The 23,104-nt window shown below is 40.6% G+C and overlaps 2 protein-coding genes across 3 annotated transcripts; both read left to right on the forward strand.

Annotated features, from left to right (window-relative positions):
• The first annotated feature begins 328 nt into the window (after positions 1-328).
• Positions 329-6,160, forward strand: bet1l (Bet1 golgi vesicular membrane trafficking protein-like). The gene is made up of 4 exons (XM_051382593.1): positions 329-420; positions 2,993-3,078; positions 3,321-3,377; positions 3,963-6,160. Exons 1-4 carry the CDS (start codon positions 345-347, stop codon positions 4,128-4,130), a joined length of 387 nt encoding a protein of 128 aa, XP_051238553.1. The 5' UTR covers positions 329-344; the 3' UTR covers positions 4,131-6,160.
• Positions 6,161-6,617: 457 nt separating this feature from the next.
• deaf1 (DEAF1 transcription factor) lies at positions 6,618-20,269 on the forward strand. 2 transcript variants are annotated; one of them, XM_051382584.1, is made up of 13 exons: positions 6,618-7,057; positions 7,993-8,087; positions 9,206-9,329; positions 9,647-9,796; positions 10,436-10,575; positions 10,734-10,898; positions 11,693-11,737; positions 12,568-12,691; positions 12,990-13,133; positions 16,354-16,643; positions 16,872-16,970; positions 18,290-18,379; positions 18,767-20,269. In XM_051382584.1, exons 1-13 carry the CDS (start codon positions 6,865-6,867, stop codon positions 18,863-18,865), a joined length of 1,758 nt encoding a protein of 585 aa, XP_051238544.1. In that variant the 5' UTR covers positions 6,618-6,864; the 3' UTR covers positions 18,866-20,269. The 2 variants fall into 2 exon arrangements, with proteins under 2 accessions (XP_051238544.1, XP_051238545.1); XM_051382585.1 differs by having other exon boundaries at positions 10,734-10,799.
• Positions 20,270-23,104: the final 2,835 nt, after the last annotated feature.

The raw sequence follows: 23,104 nt of genomic DNA on the forward strand, positions 1-23,104 counted from the left end.
CGTTGTATCATTAGTTACACTCATCTATAATGATGCTGTATATTTTTCTTTGTAATTTAAATTATAAATTTAAATGATAAATGATTACATTTCATCTGGTTAAGGAGACAATTTTATAATTTGAAATAAACTGGGTTGATCAAAATATTTTAGTGTTTTATGTACTATTGTTGTTGTTGTTATTATTTTTTGTTTATTTGATTAAGGGGTAGATAACTCTGGTCCACAGTCCAACATCGTAGGTGGCTGTAATGCGCCTTAATGCGGTTTGCCACTCCAATTAAAACCGAAAGAGGAACACAAACAGGAGCTGTGGAGGAGTGTGCTTTCCAGGGGGAGTGGCCATGATCACATGGGTCTATCAAACCTGTGAGCAGCTGATCGTGACATCACTCGTCAACATGGCGGACTGGAACCGAGGTATTGTTTTTGACACGTCTTCAGCTCTTAATGTTCAGCCTTTAACTGTCCGCACAGTACAGAGCTAATGTTACAGCCGTGTGGTGGAGTGTACAATATAAACGATAGATCAGACCAGCAGCTTGTTTGGTGTTTGGATCTGTAGTTACTTCACTTAGAGCCGAGCACAAGTATGAAGCTTAGCTAGCAGGCTAACTAGCTAAAGAGTGTAGCTGTTAAGTATAGATTAGTATAATATATAACGTTATATATATATAGCTGTCCTAACATCAAACAAGTCTTAACTATCGTTAACGCACTATGAACGGACAGGTTTAGTCACTCCGCAACAACTGATGAACTAGGTCATCAGATGGTTAAACAGGTCGCTTTTTTCCTGCAAGCTAGAGATAAGCTTATATTTAATATGTGCACATAGTTACCATCTAACTTTAAAGGGATAAAGTTAACTTTTAGTAAATAATGTATGTTAGTGACCGATCGACAAAGTTGGCTTGATTACTGTGGCTGAATTGTAGAAACCAAAGTCAACCCCAACCAGTCGTCTTCTGAGATGGTTAGCCCAACCAAAGAGGAAGACATCATTTTAACTTGAGGGAAACACAATTTGAAGGGGAGACAGACTTAAACACACAAACACCAACTGCGCGGTCTCCACATGGAAACAATACTGTGAGCTGTTACTTTGGTTTGTTATAACCGTGAGATATTGGTACCGATGCTGGTTGCTGGTTGGAATTAATTCAGTTGCTAGGGGCGGAGCTCAACATTCTACTTCTGATGATTCATCATTACAATCCACTAAAACCTCCTCATCAGACTCTTATATTCTACTACAACACACACACATACATACATAACGTTATTTAATTAATTAAGTTGACGTCTTGTACTGTATATAATAATACTACCGCGAAACTAGGAGCGCTGGACACAGACGCGCGTGAAAACCCATACGGTGGTGTGTAAATATATAAGTTATATAACGTATATATAAGTTATATATTACAATATGGCGACCGCGCAGACTCAAGTCTAATTGAAAACCAGATATCTTCGTTCCCGCTGACTCCTAATGCTAGAATAAAATATAGCGAACTTTTAGCTCGTTAAATTATAGCTACAAAAGCCTTACATCATGACAACATGCAAGCAACAAATGTGATTAAAAGTTTAAATATATTCCTCCTTTTGCTGTTACAACCCACTCAAGGACAGGTGGTCCTGAACAGTTTGAAAATCACTGCTCTAACATGATTTCTTCCAACAATAATGTTTTTGTTACCAAGTTTGTTTTACCTCGATATCGCCCCTCGGCACTTGGCCTGTCCTTCTACGTTATAATCCTCAATTTATGTCAGGGCTGGTTGATGGAGAAGAGTCTTGCTTGCATGGTTTGTTTTACAGTAAAGTGAATTTCCCGCCGAAAGTGTCCATGGCGTCCCAGCAGGACTCCAACGTTAAACCCCTCTGAGAGCCACAGGGCCACTGGATAACCAGAACTGTAGCGTCAAATCCACCGTGGTGTGTGTTTGTTGAACCCCCACACAGCAGAGGATAGAAGCAGCATTCAAACTGAGCTCTTATTGAATATTATATTACAATATGGCGACCGCGCAGACGCGGGTCTAACTGATTGAGAACGCGCGGTGTCTACGTTGAGGCGTTGCTAACGTTACCATAAGATCGCTGCTCTTGCAAGTGCTAGCTTAAATCGCCTAAAGTAAACCAAAAATCGCCTTTTCATCATAGCAAAAAAATATCTTCCTCCTTTTGCCGGGGGACCCCCTTACAACCCACTCAAGGACCCCCGTTTGAAAATCACCGCTCTAACATATAGAAGTTATATTAACGTTAGTTCTTAACAATAATACGTTTTTTGTAAAGTTACCAAGTTTGTCTTACCTCTAGATATCGCGCTTGGCCAGTCCTTCCAGATTATAATCCTCAATTTATGTCAACTGCTATCTGGGTGTGCTGGTTAATGGAGGAGAGGCTGTTGCATCGTTTGTTTTACAGTAAAATTAATTTCCCGCCGAAAGTGTCGACGGAGTGCTCGACGATGACTGCCTACAGGACTGGTTAAAGCCTGCTGACAGAGGCTGTGCACTGGCTGTCACCGGTCTACACTATTAAAGAGACAAATCCACCAATCATCAACCTTAGAAGTGGCCCACATTTTTTATTTTTTAAACGTTTCCAGTTTGAATTTAATTATTAAAATGTCTGTAAATATCTATCTTTTAGATTCACCAAAGTAAAAACAGATAAATTGCAGAACAAAAGCTTTTAATTTGAAGTATTAATGTCAATTTTAAATGTTTAGAACTTTATTTAGACTTTAGCAATAGTCATTCAAGAGGTCAAGTTTATGGCTGTAGAGTTGATATTATAAGATATAGAACCCATAAGTTATTTATTTATAAATTTCATATTTGTAAATTAATAGTAGGAATCTAACCACATAACCTATTGAGGACTTAACACAGAAACATAATATCTACAACAGATATTAAAGTCAACACTTTAACCGCAGTTTCATTTCTCATCTAACGTGTTGGTGTGTTTCCAGGTCATGGCTCTGTGGACGACATGTTGGATGCTGAAAACAAACGGCTGGCTGAGAACCTGGCCACCAAAGTCTCCAGACTGAAATCTGTGAGTGACACTTCATGTGACTCTGATATGAATCAGGAAAGGGGTACACAGATTGTAAATTAGTGATATGGTGCTTTTTAAATACCTTTATGTTCTCTCATCTGTCTGTAGTTTGATACTGAGATGATGGGAACATTCATTCGATGTCATTAACTAATTTATTTTCTAAAAACTGATAAACTCAAGTGTAAGAACCTGCCATTTTAACTTTTAATCATCTGTCCTGTCTCTGAATCTGACAGCTGGCGTACGACATCGACAGAGAGGCTGATGATCAGAATGAGTATCTGGACAACATGGTGAGTGAAGCAATATAAAAGAAGAAGCCTTGCAGACGCTCCTACAAACATGCCCCCTACAAACTAAACGCCTATTACCACTATTTGTTAGTGCCCCTCCACCCTGTGACTTTTGGTTTGAGCTGTCTGACAAAAGACAAGACAATCTAGTTTCTGCATTATTTTTTCACTTATTCACTGGGACATCAGTCTGCAAGTTGCTATTTAATAAAGGGAGAGAGATGCTGTGAAATCATTGGTTGTCAATCCATAATGGTGGTCCTAGAACACGGGGACGCCAAATGTGCTTCATATTAGATTTACTTAACCAAAAGTGCTAGAGAAATTTTAAAAAAGAAGTGAGAAAAAGTCTTAGACTGTGTGGATTGGTACAATTGATAAAATAGTCTATCTGTTAAAATAAGGCTGCTGGTGATCTACAGACACTTCCGCAGGACTCCCCTGGATTTTAACACATAGTTTAAATATGTGAAGGGACGTTCTAGCTAAAATGGAGTGTAAAATAACATTTTCTCATTTTCATTTTCTCTTCAGTTTATAAAAGACCCTTCACAATTTTCCTCCCTCTTCTCTTTTACCTTTCAGGACTCAAACTTCCTGAGTGCCACAGGCCTTCTGAGCGGCAGCGTGAAACGTTTCTCCACCATGGTCCGATCCGGCAGAGATAACCGCCGCATCCTTTGCTATGTCTCTGTGGGCCTGGTCTTGCTCTTCTTCCTGCTTTACTACATGGTCTCCAGGATTCAACGCTGACTGGAAAAGCGGATCACCAAGGAGCTGGACCTGATGTGGAGCTCAGGCTGTAGACTCTGACATTATAATCATCTCTGTGATTCTCCTGCACAGGAGACGACTTTTTATTCTGCACCAAAGTGAGGAAACAAACAGGAAGAAAAAAACATTTTGTTGAATTGTTGAACTGGGCAGCGGGGAGTGTCGGCCAGCAGGGGAAATGGTAGTGGGTGTTGTCTTACCAAAGATGCTGGTGTTAATAACAAAAAATGCCTGGACTTCCACACTTTACTTTCCACTTGCCGCCAACTTTGTACCTTCCTGTGATGTGGTCCTACCGTCCCAATATGGTCAAAGAGAAGGTGGGGCCTGAATACGGCTCAGGTGGGAGTGTAGCCCACCACAGTTAAGTGTGATAGGCTTATGAACCTGTCAAGACAAATCTGCCCCACAACATGCTTTCATTACAGTGTACACAGTGGCTGTGTCTTAGTTCCAGACTGCACAATACTTTATTTAAAGAAAGTGTTGAGTTGTAGCTTGTCTGTTCAAACTGCAGAAGTGAAATACTCCAAAATATATTCTACAGACTAAAGAAATCGAGAGAGAAAATTGAGAGTGCTGTTTTATGTACGCTCGCATATCAGTGCACAAAGGAAATGAAGGAACGACTCAGAGCTGCAGAAACTCAAATTGAGTTTGATGGCAACATAGCTACAGAAATGTTGAGGTGAAAAATATTAAACCACCGTAAAACATTGTATGAATAAATGAATTGTAATTGGCAGGGTTATTCCAAGATGAAAGTTTGATTGACATAGAGGTACATATTTTATTATTTTCCCTCAGTATGAAACAGAAGTTTAAAAAAAAAAGATGTTTAGTATACAAATAGCAAAAACACTATTATATGACAGTTAATATATTATAGGCACTGTCTGCCAATTTGTATGTAGTGTGGAATTTGGACCATTTGGACACAGCAGGTGACAATCTGCTGGTGCGAGCAGGAAGTGACGTGACCACTGGCTGTTTGCTGGTATTCAGTGTGCCAGGTGATATCACTGTGACTTTAAGGATTGTCAACCAACTGTTTGATCTTCCTGCCCTTTTTTTTTTTTTTTTAACATCTGTATATGTTAACAAAAGTTTGTGTTAGCATGTAGCTTCTGTAAATGTCTAATGAATCTTTATTAACATTGCAGTTCATTGACAGGAGATACACACACCAAATATTGTAACATGTGATTTTATTCTCCTGTCCTCTTTTAATAATCCATCTTAAATGTTTGGACCTGTTCTGTTTGTGGTTTACATAGGGCTGTTTTGTATCATAACATTTTGTATTTTTTATTCCACATCCAGTCGGTCTGCTCAGCAAATCACAGGTGAGACCGGAGGAGATTAAAGAGGGTTCAAAAGAGTTTCCTTTCTCTATGGGTTTACATTCCAGCTGTCTGGACTGTTAATCAGCCACAGCCAACATTTAATACTATTCTTAATACACATGTAATACATGGTTTTAATTGTGGAACTTGTTGGGGAGAATTGCTCCTTTTTTACATGGTATATATAGTTTCAGGGCATTATGTGAGGTATGGTAGAAATAATTTATGACTGGCACTTTTACAGTCTTCAGTAAAAGAGGTGTATATTTTTATTTTTATAATCATAGTATGACTTTGAGAAAATTATAAAGATTTTATTTTGATAACATATGAGAATAAATTATAATTCAATAAAAGCCCCAACAGGACAGATTTCAATATCACATCAGTGTCATTTTAAATGAAACTGTTAATTGTCCATATTACCCACATATTGTTGTACCTTAGACACAGGGCTGTATTTCAGAAATACTGAATGTACCCATGTCTCCCTTCAAATCTTATTATAATTTAGATTTTTTTTTAACGGTTATAGTTGTGTGCATTTGATTTCCCAACATAAAGCTCTAAATGCTGTTTCTAACCAGGATTGATTGGAAAGTATAGTATCTTAAACTTTGTCTTAAAGTATAATGAAAGATTAAAAACATATATGGAATTGCACTTTAAATGTATCAATTTATCTTGTTCTTGATATTATACATAATTATGTACTATTTATATTTTATTATGCATGCCATGTGTAAGTTTTAGTTAGAGAATGCAAACTAACCCACATACCCATCATGTTGTATTCCCCACTTCCTCTCAGCACTTTTTTACTATGGTATGTTCAGGTGAAATCACAGACAGTGAAACAAATGTTCTTCATCAGAAATAAGTTTATGAGTCAGTCCTGCGGTAACCAATCAGTAAATAAAAACAAATATAATCTTCAAACGCAACAAAAAATAAATTGAATGAATGGAAACACAGTGGTGGGTTGATATTATACTGAAAGTGTAATAAATTGCCTATACATTTAGATGATCCGGTTCCTGTCGCTGTGTAGCTGGGTATCGGCCACACTGTGTCGCTTCGGATCCGTTCGTGTTCTTTCGGCAGTCTCCGCTGCATCTCTTTCCTGACTTCGTGAAAAACAAACAGCCGAGCAGCCGTTCTCTCTCCGGATTTGGCCGCCGGGTTCCCTGACGTTTCCTTAAATGTGTTAAATACTCTTGATTATTTTATTTTTTTTTACCGATTATTGTTAACGGGTTCCGTGTTTGCGGTTCCTCTCTGGTTCGTACCCGGCTCGGCTACGTTCGGACCCCGCTCTGCCCCGCGAACTGCTCGTCCACATTCGGCTCTTGTCGTTAGGCGGAAGAATGGACGAGGCGGACTCGGCCACGAAGGCACTCGGGCTGGATGAACCGCCTATCGGCATGCAGCCGGTGGACGGCTCGGATACCGAGTCGGAGGCCGAAGTCACCACGATGGCTGTGATGGCCGAACCGGGAAACATCGACATGGGAGCCGAGTCCTTGCCGAACCCAGACGAGGCCGAGGCTGCATTTGCAGGCAAGGCGGGCTTAAGCTAGCAGCAGGCCGGGGTGGCGCTAAAACACAAAGTGTGATGATGATGCTAGTACCGTTAGCTTAACTCAGTGTCAACACGATGAGAAGACAGATGCCTGGTTCATGTATCTGATCAATTAAAGTGAATCGGCAGTGATTCACACACTTAACTGCGCAGCCTTTCAGTAAGCACAACAATCATCGTAGTTGCTACATAGCAGTAATACTGCTGTTGCCAGACTCCGTTCAATTATTGTGCAATTTAAAGATATTTATCCTATCGATAGCACATACCACACATATGTTACACCGCATATATTCAGTTTACTAAGTGAGCGCATGTCTCCATATTCGGCAATTACAGATATCATTAAGCCCCTATGCAACCTTAAAATTACAACTCATAGAGTTGTTTTCCACTGCTGGCCCACTGCCCACCACAGTGTGTTCACTGGTGGATTAATATAGTTGACTGGATATGATTAACCGTGTTTGAAGTCTATGTTTTACTGACATCACATATTTATTTTAATGTAGTTTGATGAGAAATGATAATAATGTAACTTTCATATCTTAGGAAAATAAATTCTGCTTTAGATTTCTCCCACTCACATTGATGTCTGAAATATTGATCAGCTCAATAGGCATTCATTGTAACTTCCATCACTGTGCAGTCTACTGACAGGGACATCAGCTGAAATGTTTGATTAGTGATTTTCCTTACTTAACCTATTTTGGTATATATGTTATTAGATAAGGTCTTCTGATTCTGATTTTATCGTTTTCCATATTGTCCCGTGTAGCACTACATGCTGTTATAACACTGGGTTTGGATATTTTATCTTTACATTACTGGATTACTGTAGTAGCTATAATGCAATGGACCTACTGAAAATGTATGTGATTATAAAATATTTGTATTTCTTGACTTTGATCAGAGGTGACGGCTGTGACGGTGGCAGACGTTCAAGCGGAGGACAATGTTTTTACCACGACGGTTGCCACGTCAGGAAGTCTCCCTGAACACATGCTGGTAGATAGACAACACACACTGATGGTCACGCTACTGCACATGCTCAGTGTCACCCTGTATGTACAGTCTATGCTGTCAGATCAGATCAGCTTCAAAGAGCAGCTTCATGGTTGTCACTCCACACCTTATTAAACTGATGTTTCTTATCATTAATAATCCAAAACAACCTCATTGTGCTCTGAGTAATCAGAGCACAATATAGACGGCAGAAACAGTCAGTTGTTAGAACATAGGAAGTAGAGTTAGACAGCTCCGCTTTCTACCTGGATTTGTTCTTTTGGTTAAACTCTGGAAACTTGACTGGTGCAAATTAATATCAGTAAAAAGTGAAGCTGAACTCATAATTTCTAAAAGCACAATTGTTAATTGAAGGCACCATTAAAGTGATAAACTGTATAAAATAACTACCTGACTGTTTAAAATAAAGAATGAGAATTAAACCACAACTTGAACACGACCAGTACATTCGATTTCTGTCCAGTTAGGTATTGACCACTTTCTGATAAATAGTACTCATATTGTCAAATGAACAGCGAGGAGGACCAACGTGCACCTGTGTATGGTTGAATATGTGGTTTAGTTCCATCAGAAATTGTACTGGTGAAATTAGCTTTCTGAAAGGGTTCCTGACACACTGCTGCAAAAAGGTTAAAGCTTAAATTGAAACAGTGCACACTGCCATCTGCTGGTAAAACAATGTGCTTGCATCTGAATCTTCTTTCATCAGACAGTCAGCCACAGACGTTCAGACGTAACAGTTTAAAAACATGTGTACATTAATTACTCTTAGTATTTTGTATTAGCAATCAGTAATTTGTATCCTCAAATGACTCATGTTGAAGATGAAGAACTTCAGATGCTGATCTGCTGATTTAGAGAACTTGCGACTTATTTCTTTCAGTTTGATTTCACTCCTCAGTAATGGTGGTGGAGACTCTTAAGGGTCCCAAAATGTGTTCAACCTCTTAAAGGAAACCTAGAAAAACCCCTAAAGGCCCTCTGGAACCTCACTGGGCTCTCTGTGTTACCAGTTCCAGTAAGCTGAGCCTGCTTATATCTGCACCATCTTCGTAGGTGTAGATAAACACTGTTTGTGTGTATGTGTGTGTGTCACACAGAGTGGAAGGGCAACCCTCCAGCTCAGTGAAGGTCTCAGTACCCAGAAGGCCACTTTGATTGTGGTTCACACTGACGGCAGCATTGTGGAGGCTGGCCTCAAGTCTGCTGCCGCCATCGCATCAGGTACGTGTGTGTGTGTGTGTGTGTGTGTGTGTGTGTGTGTGTGTGTGTGTGTGTGTGTGTGTGTGTGTGTTACAACACTGGGAAGGTACCGCTGTCTCTGGGGTGTCCATATTGAACTAGTCCGTTTTTGTATGTAAATGTCTAAATTAAAAACGCTGACTGACTATTTGAGTCTAGATTTATTGGTTCTTCTAAACTGGTTTAAAATCCAACTGAAACGTTGTCATAGCAACAAGTCCTCAAGCCTAACCTACTAAAATGCAGACTTATCAACTGTTAGCTAGATCATGACCAAGGCTTTTTGCTGCATCCCTCAGGCCCACAGACTCCGCCCACCCCTTTGACTCCACCCCAAGAGAAAGACTCGTGTTCCAAGTACAACTGGGACCCCTCGGTCTACAACAACGAGCTGCCGGTCCGCTGCAGGAACACTAGTGGCGTCCTCTACAAGAGCCGACTGGGATCAGGTGATCAACACAAAATCACTATGCCCGATTTCAGGCATAGAGCTGCTTTAAATGAATATAATAGTTTTCACACTCAATCACAAATCACAAATCTTTCCTTGCTTTAATCCCTGTATTATAAGTGTCTGACAGCATTATTTAAAGGATCCCTACAGAGATGGACCTTTTTGTTAAAGCATTAGATCACTTTTGTTTAACCAGAAACGGCTCTCGCTCACCACCAGACTCAACACCAGAACAGTAAATTTACCTCACAGATCATCGTCAAACACACTTCATTCGAACAACATCATAAAACTCACCAAAACCATCTTTGTTTTTCTTTTCGTTGTCCCAACAACAACCAACTCACTGATGTAGATGAGAAAAGAAACAGCCACTATATCACTCTGCTCAAAGCCAACAGTTTCACAGGCAGAGAAACCAAGCACAGAGAAGCTCAGTTACAACACACACAGAGCGAGTGTGACGTCATTCTCTGCTCAGGACACCGCAACTCTGCTATCTCAGAACCACTGGCCTAAGAGAACATGAATCAGACCGTTAATGTAATTACCCACTTCACTACTCTATCGTACTGTGTTCTTTGAGTAATTTGTCTTGTTATCACCGAGACTGACAGTGTTGTGTTGTGTTCAGGTGGTAAAGGTCGCTGCATCAGACACAACCAGCAGTGGTACACTCCCACTGAGTTTGAAGGTCTGGCAGGAAGAGCGAGCAGCAAAGACTGGAAGAGGAGTATCAGATACGCTGGCAGACCTCTGCTCTGCCTCATACAGGTACCTCTGCAATACTGTCTATCTACACTGTCCTAATGCTGTACTATTTTACCACACTTAGTACTACACAAAGCACTTCTTCAGTCTGCATACAGATCAACTCATTATGACCAAAAGGTCAAGTTTAACCTTGTCTGTGTGTCTGTGTGTGTGCGTAGGAGCGTATCCTGAATCCCCACGCGGCGTCCTGTACCTGTGCAGCCTGTTGTGATGACCTGACAGGAGTAAGTCAGCAGGACTGGTCCTGGTCCTGGACAACCTGCAGGTCCAGGGAAGAGTTTAGCTCAGGAAGCAGAGTCAAGGAAGAAGATCGTGTTTTTTCAGTGAGCTAACAAGTGATGAAATAAGTCATAAGTTAGTTAGTTGATTAGTTATTAGTGTTAGTGTTGGTAATTTCTTGTTAAATATTCAAACATTATCTGCTCAGTGTTTCCAGATTGGGATTTCCACCCTGTTGGGCTGTTTTTGAAACCTGATTGAAACTTTCAGCTGAATAAAAGTTGTAAGTCACATTATAATCGATGGATCGTGGATTGGCAGTCTGCGCTCTGAGTTCAATAGACTCGACACACAGTGACCCATATTAACTGGTGGCCGACAAGTGTAATTTCAGTTTATCACAAATAGGGTTCAAAAACAATTTGGTGACAAAGTCATAGCTGTGTGTTAAAGCCTCATTTGTTCATGACTTTTTCTGTTCAAAAGGAGATATTTTTCATTTTTGGAATTTTGGGTTCCTCTAAAGAAAACTGGAGGTGCAACTTAACCAAATGCTTTATTTTATTCTTAGACTCAGTCACATAACAATAGGAAAGCCCCTGATGATTATTACATAATAATAATATAATTATATCATTTTCTACACTGTTTCTGGAAGCAGTTTCTATGACCTGATCTCTTGATCTGTTTGAACCTGTTTGTGTTGTCAGACTGAACAAACGGGTTGAAGAATCACTTTGGAAACATAAGACTGATGTTTGCTGTCATTTCAATAAACTAAAGGGTTAATTGATCAATTGAAAGCATGGTTGTTATTCCGAAACATCTGATCAGTCAGACAGCAGGCAGATCGAGTTTGTGTTTGTCTTATTCTCCTGTTCTTCTCCTCTTTCTTCAGTGTCCAAAGGAAACAGACTCCATGGCCGCTGAAAACATCAGTATGGTAAATTTAATCTTTATTTCTGTAATTGAGACCTCATAATCCCAACCTGTTTTTAGACTGCTCTGTATTTGTATTCATTACCTGAATAATAGGCTTTCTCTTTATCTCAGGTTGCGTTGTAATGACATTTCAATATGCCAATTAGCTATGGATTACTGATAGACTGAAACACCAGGGGTCAGTTTCAGGAGATATCTTCGACTGGTCTGTAGCGTTAGGTCAGTCTTGATTTTGATTTAGATTTGTCCGATAAATTATTTAAATTAATTAGTTTCACAAAAATAAGAACTGGCTTATCTTAAGCCTAAAAGGTTAGCCATCATACTCCCAGACTAACTCAGATGATGAGAATGACGAACTGCTTTAATCTGCTCACCTTGCTTTTCCCTTCAGTTCTCTGTTACACACACCTACACCTCTGGTCACTTCCTGCACACAAACTTGCTTGCTCTACCTCTTTCTGTTTCTCTCTCCAGGTGTGTGTTTGCTCGTTAACTGTTTTTTTTTGTCAGCAGAATGTTTTATAAAGCTGCCTAAAGTCCCGCCCCTTTTTGCGCTGTGCTCCAATAAGAGTTGAGCAAGCCTCAGTCAGCTTTCTCCTTTCCTGTACTTAAATATGCTATGTGCTAGGCTTGTCTATATTGAAAAGGCAACTGTAGTCACATCATGTTTTCGTATTCTTTGATCAGAGTTAGTTTCTGGTCGTTTCACCAGTATTAGATAAATGTCTTGTATGGCTGCTTGTGTTTAGGCAACATTTAATATTTGGCGTTATCACTGTTGTTGGACGTTGTGTTGATTTCATCGCTCTCTCCGTCTCCTATCTGTAGACTGGTCCAGTCCGCCTCTTCGTCCCATACAAGAGACGGAAGAAGGATAATGAGCCTCCGGTCACCCCTCCCAAAAAGGAACTTCCTGCCACCAAAAACATCACACTGGCCCCGGGCACAACGTGTACGTCATGTGACCTCAGTCTGATGTGTGACTGGAGGAGTGGTGGAGCCTCAGTGTTACACAGCTTGACGGGAAAAGATAGTTTGTTTGTTTTGCCCCTGAATTCAATACAATATTGAATTATTTCAATTAATAAAATAGTGATGAACATATTGCCTGTACAGTAGTTGGTGGTCCTCTGAATAAGACATGAAAAGTGATTGGAAGTTATTGAGTTTCCATCAGGTCTTTGGTGTGAACATTTAAACTTTAACCTCAGAAGTTACTGACAGTCCAAACACTTCTGTCCTCCCAACAGTCACGGTGTCTCCGTCAGGACAGTTCACCACTTCCGGTACCTTGACCTTTGACCGGACTCAAGCGGGTGACGCCACCGCCGCTGCCGCTGCTGCCATCATCTCGGAAGGCTCAGCGCAGAGCGAAGTGTTCGCCAGCACAGCAGGTACCATCATCACTGTGACTGTCCATCGTCTGTGCTACATTGGTGTATTGTGAGCTGTATCTGAGTGTCAGACATGGATGTGTCTCCTGGAGTGAATATGAAGCAGATTAGGTTTCCCTGTCCATTTTAAGAGCTTTTAGGACAAGAAATAGGAGCACCGCACGTCATAAATAATAATAAGATAGTTTCCTTGAAATGTTGAGATCCTGATCTTGTAAATATAATAAGATGGTTTCTTCGTAATAATCTATTCTCTTCATTACAAGACAGTAAGTCATTACAAAAAACAAAAAGAAAAACAAAAAAAGCATCATGAACTCTTTGAATGTACATATTGTATAACAGTATTATTTCAAAGGTGCACTGTGCAAATGTAAATCACTTTGTCAGAGACTTTCTTGCCCATAACACACTCAGGGCGGTTTTCCGGGAAAATCCAAAGGATGTGACACTTTGAGTGCCTTCTCTTCCGCTCCCCTACAGTGCCAACAGTGTACAACACTAGTGCACATTAACGTCTACAAATGACTGACACCCAACACGACACAGTTTCCAAAGTCAAAGCTAACATTACTGCAAAGCATGTGAAATATATTATGATATTGCGGGTTTAGCTGGCTAATGTTAGCAAATTTTAGCTTGCTTGCTAAAGTGAAATTGCTAGCTAGCTCACATAGCAAAATCCTGTCTTGAGTGGATAACGTCAGCTAATTCATCCAGACTCCCTGGGCTGGTGAATTGGCTGTCTTGCCCAGCTTTATGAAGCGACCAACGCCAGACCCGTGCACTGGCTTGCTCGCTAACGTTATCGCTATGTTCATTGTCTATCTTGCAGAAATACTCACCAGCTGAGTAGAAGTGATCGGTGATACTAACTTATGTGTCATGACAGTGTTAATTTTAGCCTACAATAGATGATGTAACGGTACAGAGCAAAGGTGTATAACTAACGATTGCTTTCTACTGGCCAAGAGTGATGCAAGCATTGTGCAACACTGAGCTCTTTAGTTCAGTAGCAAAGTGTCTCTCTGTTTCCTCTGAATGTTTTGCCTTCCTCCGGTCATCCAGGATTTTTAATGTGAATGCCCTGCATCGCTACTGACCTGTAGCCTATCCATCATCCTATCAGGTGTTAGGGAAGCACCCCAGCTCCTTTCTGATTGGCTGCCATGCTGCTGTAATGAGCTCTCAAGAGAGTCCAGCGCCGTAGGTGTGAGCGCTGTGTGATTAATTTCTCTGTCCGATCCTAACCTACTCTTTAAAGGACCAATCAGAGATCTCCCGTACCTCCTCACTCCTTCTCCTAACACAGGGACTAACACTGAACGGCTAAATCAGAGTTATTCGTGTTTCTGAGGTTAATATTTTCTCTTATGATCAGCTGGAAAACACACAAACTGATGAAAATACATGTAACTTAAATGGGAGAAACCATTACTAATTGGATCACTACTACTATCACCGGGACTCTTCGGATTGGCTGGAAGGCTTCTGATGTCTCCATCTGACTTCTAGGAAATATGTACACACACAGCAGTGATCCAGCTGTCAGTACTGTCTCTCTGTCCTTCACCCTGAGGTTAATGAAGCACCCTGGGCCTCTGTGTGTGTGTGTGTGTGTGTGTGTGTGTGTGTGTGTGTGTGTGTGTGTGTGTGTGTGTGTGTGTGTGTGTGTGTGTGTGTGTGTGTGTGTGTGTGTGTGTGTGTGTGTTTCAGATGAAGAGATATGCATCAGAAAATAAGTGAAAGATTTCGTTATATCAACTGGTATGCACAGATATTCATATTCAAACTAAATCAGTCAAATGAGGTATAAAGGTTGAGTTTGGATGAAGAGAAGAAACTGATTTTAAAATGAACGAATGATGAAGCTGTTTGGTCTGATTTATTTTTATCTTGAGCTGGGGAACAGTAGAGGGCAGTGAAGTCTCTGCTGCAGATCAAACACAGTCCAGAGAATTAAAGCCAGAAGCTGTTTGGACAGATGAGACACTTTGATTCAGGACAGAAACACACAGCACAGAAACAACTGCATACATTCTTTATACAACCTGATATAACGAGAAACTGATTGACCTGGAAAGTAAAAAAATAACTGCTGTTTTATTTTCAGATTACCTGCACTTTACAAACACAGTGGGAATGAAATTAGTATCTGAATAGTCTCTGTAGTATTAATGCACCCTAATTAAATCATGTTAAGTTTCTTTGATAGAGACCTGATACTTATATATATATATATATATATAAAATAATGTATTTGAATCTTTACAGCAAATTGCTCGGTGCTTTACTGTGTTATCTTTGCCTAATGTTTGATCCTAGTATCTTTTTAGGACAATATTATCAATAAATACGAATATATTGCGCAAAAAAAGTTTAAATACTCTTTTGAAATATTCTTTTCCGTAGGAGTACTACTCACCTTTTCAGACCTGTAAACGGTACTTCTTTGCTGAGAAGTCCCCCAAACTCCACCAGGAAGTGAGGACAGCCGCTATGTATAAACCCAGTACTGTACTAACTGTAAACTTTTGCTTTTCAATTATAATTCTACCAAATGACATAACCCTTTCCAAAAAGTGAAAGATTTAACAGTCACACAGCAATTTCTTCTTCTAGAAAATTACTGGGAAATTTTCCCAAAGATCAGAAGAAAAATAAGAGTCGAGAAAAAGTGAACTGAAAGTTGAACCGATGAAATCAGCTGATGACATCAACACACCTTCATTTACCTGCGAGAACACGTATGCCTTTTCCCCAGGACATGTTATATCAGAGTCTGAGATGGATGTGCAGTTATTTTTGGACTCGTCTGTTCCCAGCGGAGCCCCGAGCTGTCAGTGTACCACCGCAGGAATATAAACAGACATTACAGCACGAATGTAGGTCAGCAGTGAATGTATGGAGGACGCACAGACACAGTGACCTGGATCTGTTCACAACACCTGCTCTGTTTAAGTCTACATACTTGTTTAAGGGGCTGATGTAAACCTCAGAAACAGCAGGCATCCAGTTGCTTTAGCTGTCAACAGACAGTGAACTGCTGCCGCTCAAACTCCAGGAGCCCCACCTTCAAGTTCTGTATTACTGTCAGATACAATATACAATGGGGAAACTCCAATACTCAACTGGACCAATGGTGTAACTTCACTCACACTCAGTAATTGACTCCAGCCGAAGATGAATAATAAATCCTGTCCCTCTTCCTCTCTCTCAGTGCTGACGGCGTTGCCGGCACTGGCCATGGCTCCTCAGCCGGTTCAGGCCAAGATGACGGTGGCAACTGTGGCGTCCCCGTCAGCGGGGCTGGTGAGCGGGCTCGAAGTGGGGCCCGTTGGAGGGGCGGGGCCATCGGTCAGCGAGGGGCAGAAGAACACCTGGCTGTACCTGGAGGAGCTGGCCAACACGCTGCTGAGCAACGTCCAGCAGCTGAAGGCTCTGATCGAACAGGCCAAAAGCTCTCCGGGGGACACGGCAGGGATCAAAGGTCAGGGAGGCAGGAAAGAGGTGAGAAGACACACTAACACACGCTGACATACATAATCTCTAGATTAGTAACCAGACGCATGGTAATTAAAAATGTATTACTGATAATATATTACTTTAATACTGAGTCACTGACTGTGTGTGTGTGTGTGTGTGTGTGTGTGTGTGTGTGTGTGTGTGTGTGTGTGTGTGTGTGTGTGTGTGTGTGTGTGTGTGTGTGTGTGTGTGTGTGTGTGTGTGTGCGCGCAGTGTGGTCTCAGTCAGTCATTTCAGAACCAGAACTTGTTTCATCAGCCGGACGACTCAGAGGCCAAGAGGAGCACTGAAATCACAGAGATCATCATCAATGTAAGACACACACACACACACCTTAAAAACTTCTTGAAAGTCTTGAAAATTCCTTATATTTTGTGAAAAGTAAAGCTTAATGCAATACTCCAACATGATCCTTCAAGCTCTGAAATCACGTCTCTGCACTATCAGCCCGTATGGTTGCTTTATATCTGTGCGTGTGCCATCAGACGACTGAAAATACCTGATGCAGATATTGAGATACTGGAAGTGACGGGGACATATTCAAGCTGAAATAGGATGTAAAGTTGTTAGTGATATTTACTTTGCAGTGACCTCTAATGGCACATGGAGAAACTACAAAAACATTCAGACATTTAAACATCGTTCCTATCACCTGAGGGCTGTACTACGAAGGGAGCTGATCCTACGCAGATATAACTCAAGGAAAGTCCGGGTTGACAAACCCTGATTGTCTACACTGGTGTTAAATAGAAGTATGACTGTGATTAAGATGTTAGTGAGTTAGTTTACATTACAACGGTACATTTCCAAGATTAAAGTGGTAAATTAAGGGGGAAAAAATCTCAGAAATTGACCCATTAATTAATTAACAGGGATTAAAGCAAGAAAGTTATCTGGGAAGAAATGTGTACAATGTATTGAGGAAGTATTATATGAATTTTAAACCCTGAATTAAAATCTACTCTTTACAGCACTGAGGCTGAAGGTCTACCTGTATGAATGTAGTGCTAATGTTTGAATAAGAGTACAGTCAGTCGCACCAATCTGGATTCCTCTGGAAATTAAGTGTTCTGTATATAGGCCTAGTCTATGTATTTCTATATTGTGAATTACTGGCGACTGCATAAAAAGCCTCTTTGATCTTTATAAAGATTAAATGGGAACATAAATGCATTCTGGTTTTAGGAGCTGGCAGAGATACTGAACTCCCTCAGATCAATCAATATCTTTTATAGAGAACATCATCGGGGTAAACTAGAGGATTTTGACGGTCTCTTAACACCCTCGCCCTCCGCAGTGAGCCTCTCACAATTCATGCGCCACGTCTTCCAAATGTCTTCCAGTTATTGCCAAAAGATTGTAGGCGGAGGAGAGAGAGGTTTATAGGGTAACATTGAGAAAACCATGAAGAAAACCTGCTCAGAGCAGTTTAGACATGGAGAGTAAATTTCCATTACAACATACCTCAGGTAAGACTTATTCAGCTTTTGAAGCACCAGTTAACCTGGAAGTTACACCTGACATCCCAGAGTTACACCTGAAGTTACCTGGATAAGTGACCTTGCTTCGTAGTCCAGCCCTCTGTCCTACTCTCATGTGTTCATATGTGTTCTCCTGTTCTGGTTCTGCAGCAGATGTGTGTGAACTGTGGTCGGGTGGCGATGAGTGAGTGTACAGGCTGTCACAAGGTCAACTACTGCTCCACGTTCTGTCAGAGGAAGGTAAGACCCACCTGAACGATCCGAGTAAAGTCCGGTTTTTCTTTAGAGTTCACCACTTTCTTTTTACAAAGAAAGCCTCAGTAAAAATATCTTATTCAAGAGTATCCTGGCCATAATAGCTGTAACAGTGCTGCAAAAAAATATCGGTTCCTGTATAGACTGCATGTGTTATCTTCATCTTGCTCAAAGTCTGTCACTAAAATAACTCCTCATACGTCTTCTTCAAAACTGTGTCTCTTACTAAGCACATTGTTGCCAAGCACTGATTTTCCTTCTCTGAGATGCTTGAAAATCAGCTGTTATGGACGCCTTATCAGGATGACAGTAAAGAGAAATGTATGCATATAAACGATCTTTGAATCAGATTAGTTTGTGTTTTCCCTGCAGGACTGGAAGGATCATCAGCACACCTGCTGTCAGTCAGCAGGGGGCGTGGCTGTTCAGGAGGAGCCAATCACAGCCATGGACATGGACAAAGTGAAATGAGGTGTAACCCGCAATGTTCATGAAAACATGAGCAGAGAGGTCATGTGACAGGAAGCTCTTATGTGGGCAAAGAGGAGACTTTTCTGAACATATCTGTGCTGAAGACTTAAAATCTCCCTTCTGGAACTTTTATAGTGAAAGTTCCTCCTCAGACGACATGAAAAGGAGCTCTTTGATCTTCTGGGAGCCGAGCTTGTTGTATAAAAACTGCAATGACTTGGAAGTCGAGTGTGTTCTCCATTCACTTCAATACGGTCAGAGTTTGTTCACAGCAGTCTCTGGTGGACATTAGAGGAACTGCAGCTCAACACACTTCATCACACACTGGACACTGCACGTGAAGGTGATCTGAACTTAATGTTTCAGTAAAGGTCAAAGTACCACCAGTATAACATGTTTCATAAAGTAAGGTAAGATGGTAAAAAGGGTTAGGGCTGCAACTAACTATTATTTTCATTATTGATTAATCTGGCAATTATTTTCTCAGTTAATTTACTTAATTATTTTATCAGTATTTTTCTTATCTTGGCTCAGCGACTGACAAACAGTCTGTTGTTTTACGAAACATTGTTTTTGCTGCCCTTTTAACTGTTGTTAAGCAGATTTAAATCTCCAGAGACCGTCCTGGATAAATAAAGGTCAAACACATCGATAAAATAAAATATTTTATTAAATGAACCCCTCCCATCCCCGTCCAATACTTAGAGATGCATTATCTGTCGTCTGTTAATGGTATTGTGGTATTTATTTTAAATCATTATGAGTCTGGAAAAACTATGACTCGACTTTGTTGTCTGAATCAAAAAATACTCTTATTTTTTTTCTTCCAGCTAAAACAGGGGTCAGCAACTTTTATTATCAAAAGAGCAATTTCTGAGCCCACCCAAAAACATAAAACATCTGTCTGGAGCCGCAAAACATATTTGAGCCTTATAATGTTTATTCCTCGCCACAGATCAAGCGTACAGGTCAGCCAGCAGCATTGGTGACAGCAAATGAATCGCTCCACACGCTATTAAACTCTTAATCTTCCTCCAAAACTTTTCTTGTTTTGGATTTGGAGTCGATAACTAGCCTAGTTAGGGAGACACTACTACTGAGGTTCAGCAAAATATAAAGGAAAAGGCGCATGGTCAGGATGAAATGTATGACCACATTTTAGCTGATGAACATTTATTTATTCGGTGTGTAATTGCTACACATTTTTACAATTGTAGAATGTTGGAATCAATAGAAGGAATTTAGGCCTTAAACAATGAAAATAAATAACCAGGAGCCACTGGAGAGGGCCTCTGGAGCTAAAACAAAATTTGTTTTTATTTTCACAGTATGTGGAAGTTTCAGTTTAAGTCTGTTTTATTATCTTGTGTACAAGATTAAATCTTCATCTTTCAGGACTTTGAAGCTTTGTAGTTTTCTTTTGGTAATTGTGATTCAAACTTAGAAGTTCAGAAAGACAGAAAGAAAAAGAACTTGCAGCAGTCGTATGTGTGAGTCCAGATCTGTCAGTATTAAATAATTAAATGAGCCTGAAATGTAATTTTCCATATGTATGACCATAGTGCATGATGTATGGATACCCTGCCAGAAAGCAGACAGGTGTATTTCACCTGATCAGATCATGTGTCTCACCCAGTGGATCGTAAATTCGACTTTGACAGAATTTAGGGGGAAGTCAGGAAGAACGACATTTCTGTTTCACAGAAAATAACCAAATTCAGTACTGAGTTGACATTTTAAGGCCCAGTTACTTTTTATATTTTTAATGAATTGACATTTTGTGTTATTTCTTTTCATTTTTTTTTTCAAATCAAATTTTAATTTGAACAATTTTGCCTCCCAGCAACCCTGAACAAAATCACTAACAGATTATAAAAAATAAAAAAACACTGAAGGTTTTCTGAGGCACTTTTTAGGATCATAAATCAGCTTTTATTCTGATCTACAATCAAAACATAAAATCAACCGTGTTTTCTATCAGACTTCTTTATTTTCCTCTGACTCTGTTCAGGACGTCTTTTCTTCCATCAGCAGGACTCGGAAGAGACTTCTGTCCCTCTGTCTTTATTCATTTTCTCAGATGTTTATTTAATAAGTTAAGTTATTAATGAAATACAAATTCCAGGTTTATTTTTATCCAACTAGAGTCTCGAGAGGGCAAACTCAGCGTCATTCCTCCTGCAGGACTGTTCCTGCAGACAGATTTGTGTGTTCTGTTTCACATTTAGCTTTTATATTTAGTTATTCCGTGTTTAGCAGCTGAAGACAGAGTTTAGTTTGATAATATTTCTGACAGTCAGCAGTCAGGTGATCTGTCGGAGCGGCCCTTGATGAATCGCCTCAGACGTGATGACATTTGATTCTGCTGTGTCTCAGTCCCAGCGGCGCTCAGGTGTCTGCTGCTGCTCACTGACAGTGAAAGGGACCCCCCCAGGACCAGACATTTCCTGCTTTAACAGCCAACTGTAAATGTAGGAAAACTTGAACAGGGGCAACTGCAGTCTTTTCAAACATCTCCGCAGTTTTTTTTTCTTTAAAAGACTTTTAAAAAATAGTAAAGTGCTCATGTGAACATGTTCATACTGAAAGTGAATAAATCGCTTCCTTAAGCACTTCCAATGTAAATGATGGGGCACAAAATCCAAATACATTCAGAAGTTTACTTTTAGTTAATACAAGGCTTTAGTACTCTGTCTACAAAGCTTGTTTACAGGCTTGTGTTTTAAGCCCGACTTATACTTCTGCACCAAATTAGACACATTACAGAGACACAGACAACTGGGATCGGTCCGCTTGGTTGGCGTGCATTGCCTGAGAATGGGAGGCGAACCCAGATGGGTCAACAATGTTGTTTGAGAATCCCTCTTGAAACACACACACACACAAACAGGCACAGGTGGGACACTGCCTAGCTGCATTACATGCTCGTCCGTCACCTCATATTCCCTCGTCTGTTCTTTTCACGGGGGGGGGCTAGGAAACTAGGACTAGGAAAACACACGACAGATTGAGGAGAGGCACAAGGGAGAGTTTAAGTTTAGTCTGTACACTCCAGCACACAAGTATAAATGCTCACAACAGCAGAGCCTACGTACAACTATAAATCAACCGTTACTCTCGCTATACACTGCCAAACCACAGGCCGCATTCTCAGTCCTGTACCTGAATGCATCCTGTGCAGATGCTGCTGGAGGCCTGAAACAGCTGCTGCTCTCCTCACATGCTGAGTAGGCACTGTGTTGGACAGCTCAAGTGAGTGTTTTCCAAAGTTAGTTACTTTTTTGTATAAAGTGTTCAAGTATCTGTATTGTATTGTACATATTCTTTCACTCTTTACATTTGTATATAGCGAGATCCACTATATATTCTTATTGTCTCTATTTTTTATTTTATCTTTATTTATAATTTCCTACACTTGATTGTGATTCTTATGCACCAATGAATCATGGCAAATTCCTTGTATGTGAAAGCTTTTTTTCCAAATAAACCTGATTCAATTCAAATGAACATTGGAATACACATATGTACATAATGAGGACTGTGGATTTTATCCCCCATCTCTTTAATTGGAAGCATGTTAGGAAAGGATCTCTTTCTCAAAGCTCTCTTTCCTTAAGCTGCAGATTGAATCTGCAACGTTAGCAAGACGAAAGAGCTGATTGTGAACTAAGCCTCCCCTGACTTCTGTACCCAACCGGGGGGAGAAAGTCGAGGTGGGTCACACCTACTAATAGTTGTGCAACTGGACGACAGACTAGAGTGGGAACAAAGGGGCCATCTACAGGAAGGGCCAGAGCCGGCTGTACTTCCTGTGGAGGCTTTAATGTCTGGAACAAGATGCTGTACCAGTCTATCTTTTATGCTGCCGTGTGCTGGGGCCGGAGCGTGAGGCGAGAGATTCTACCAAGCTCAAATGCCGGCTCAGTGATTGGAAGAGGAGGTGATGGAGAAGAGGATTCTGTACAAGTTGGTTAGCATCCTAAACAATGTGGCTGCACTAGTCTTTGTCCCGTGTGGTTTGTTGGTGTACTGCTGCTGTGACATTGAAATTCCCCCCACAGTAAATAAAGTTCTTTCTTTCTTTCTTAACGGCCAGTATGAACAGGAGGGATTCATCCACCTCTACAGAGGGCGGGACCAGGAGTTCTAAAATAATCGGAAAGAAACACCAGAGGCATCAGGAGTGCGGTGTACTCTCTCTCTCTGTGTTTCTGTGTTGTTGCGGTAGTCTGTCCTTAG

The sequence above is a fragment of the Dicentrarchus labrax genome, unplaced genomic scaffold (genome assembly GCF_905237075.1).
Source record: "Dicentrarchus labrax unplaced genomic scaffold, dlabrax2021, whole genome shotgun sequence".
Taxonomy (NCBI): domain Eukaryota; kingdom Metazoa; phylum Chordata; class Actinopteri; family Moronidae; genus Dicentrarchus; species Dicentrarchus labrax.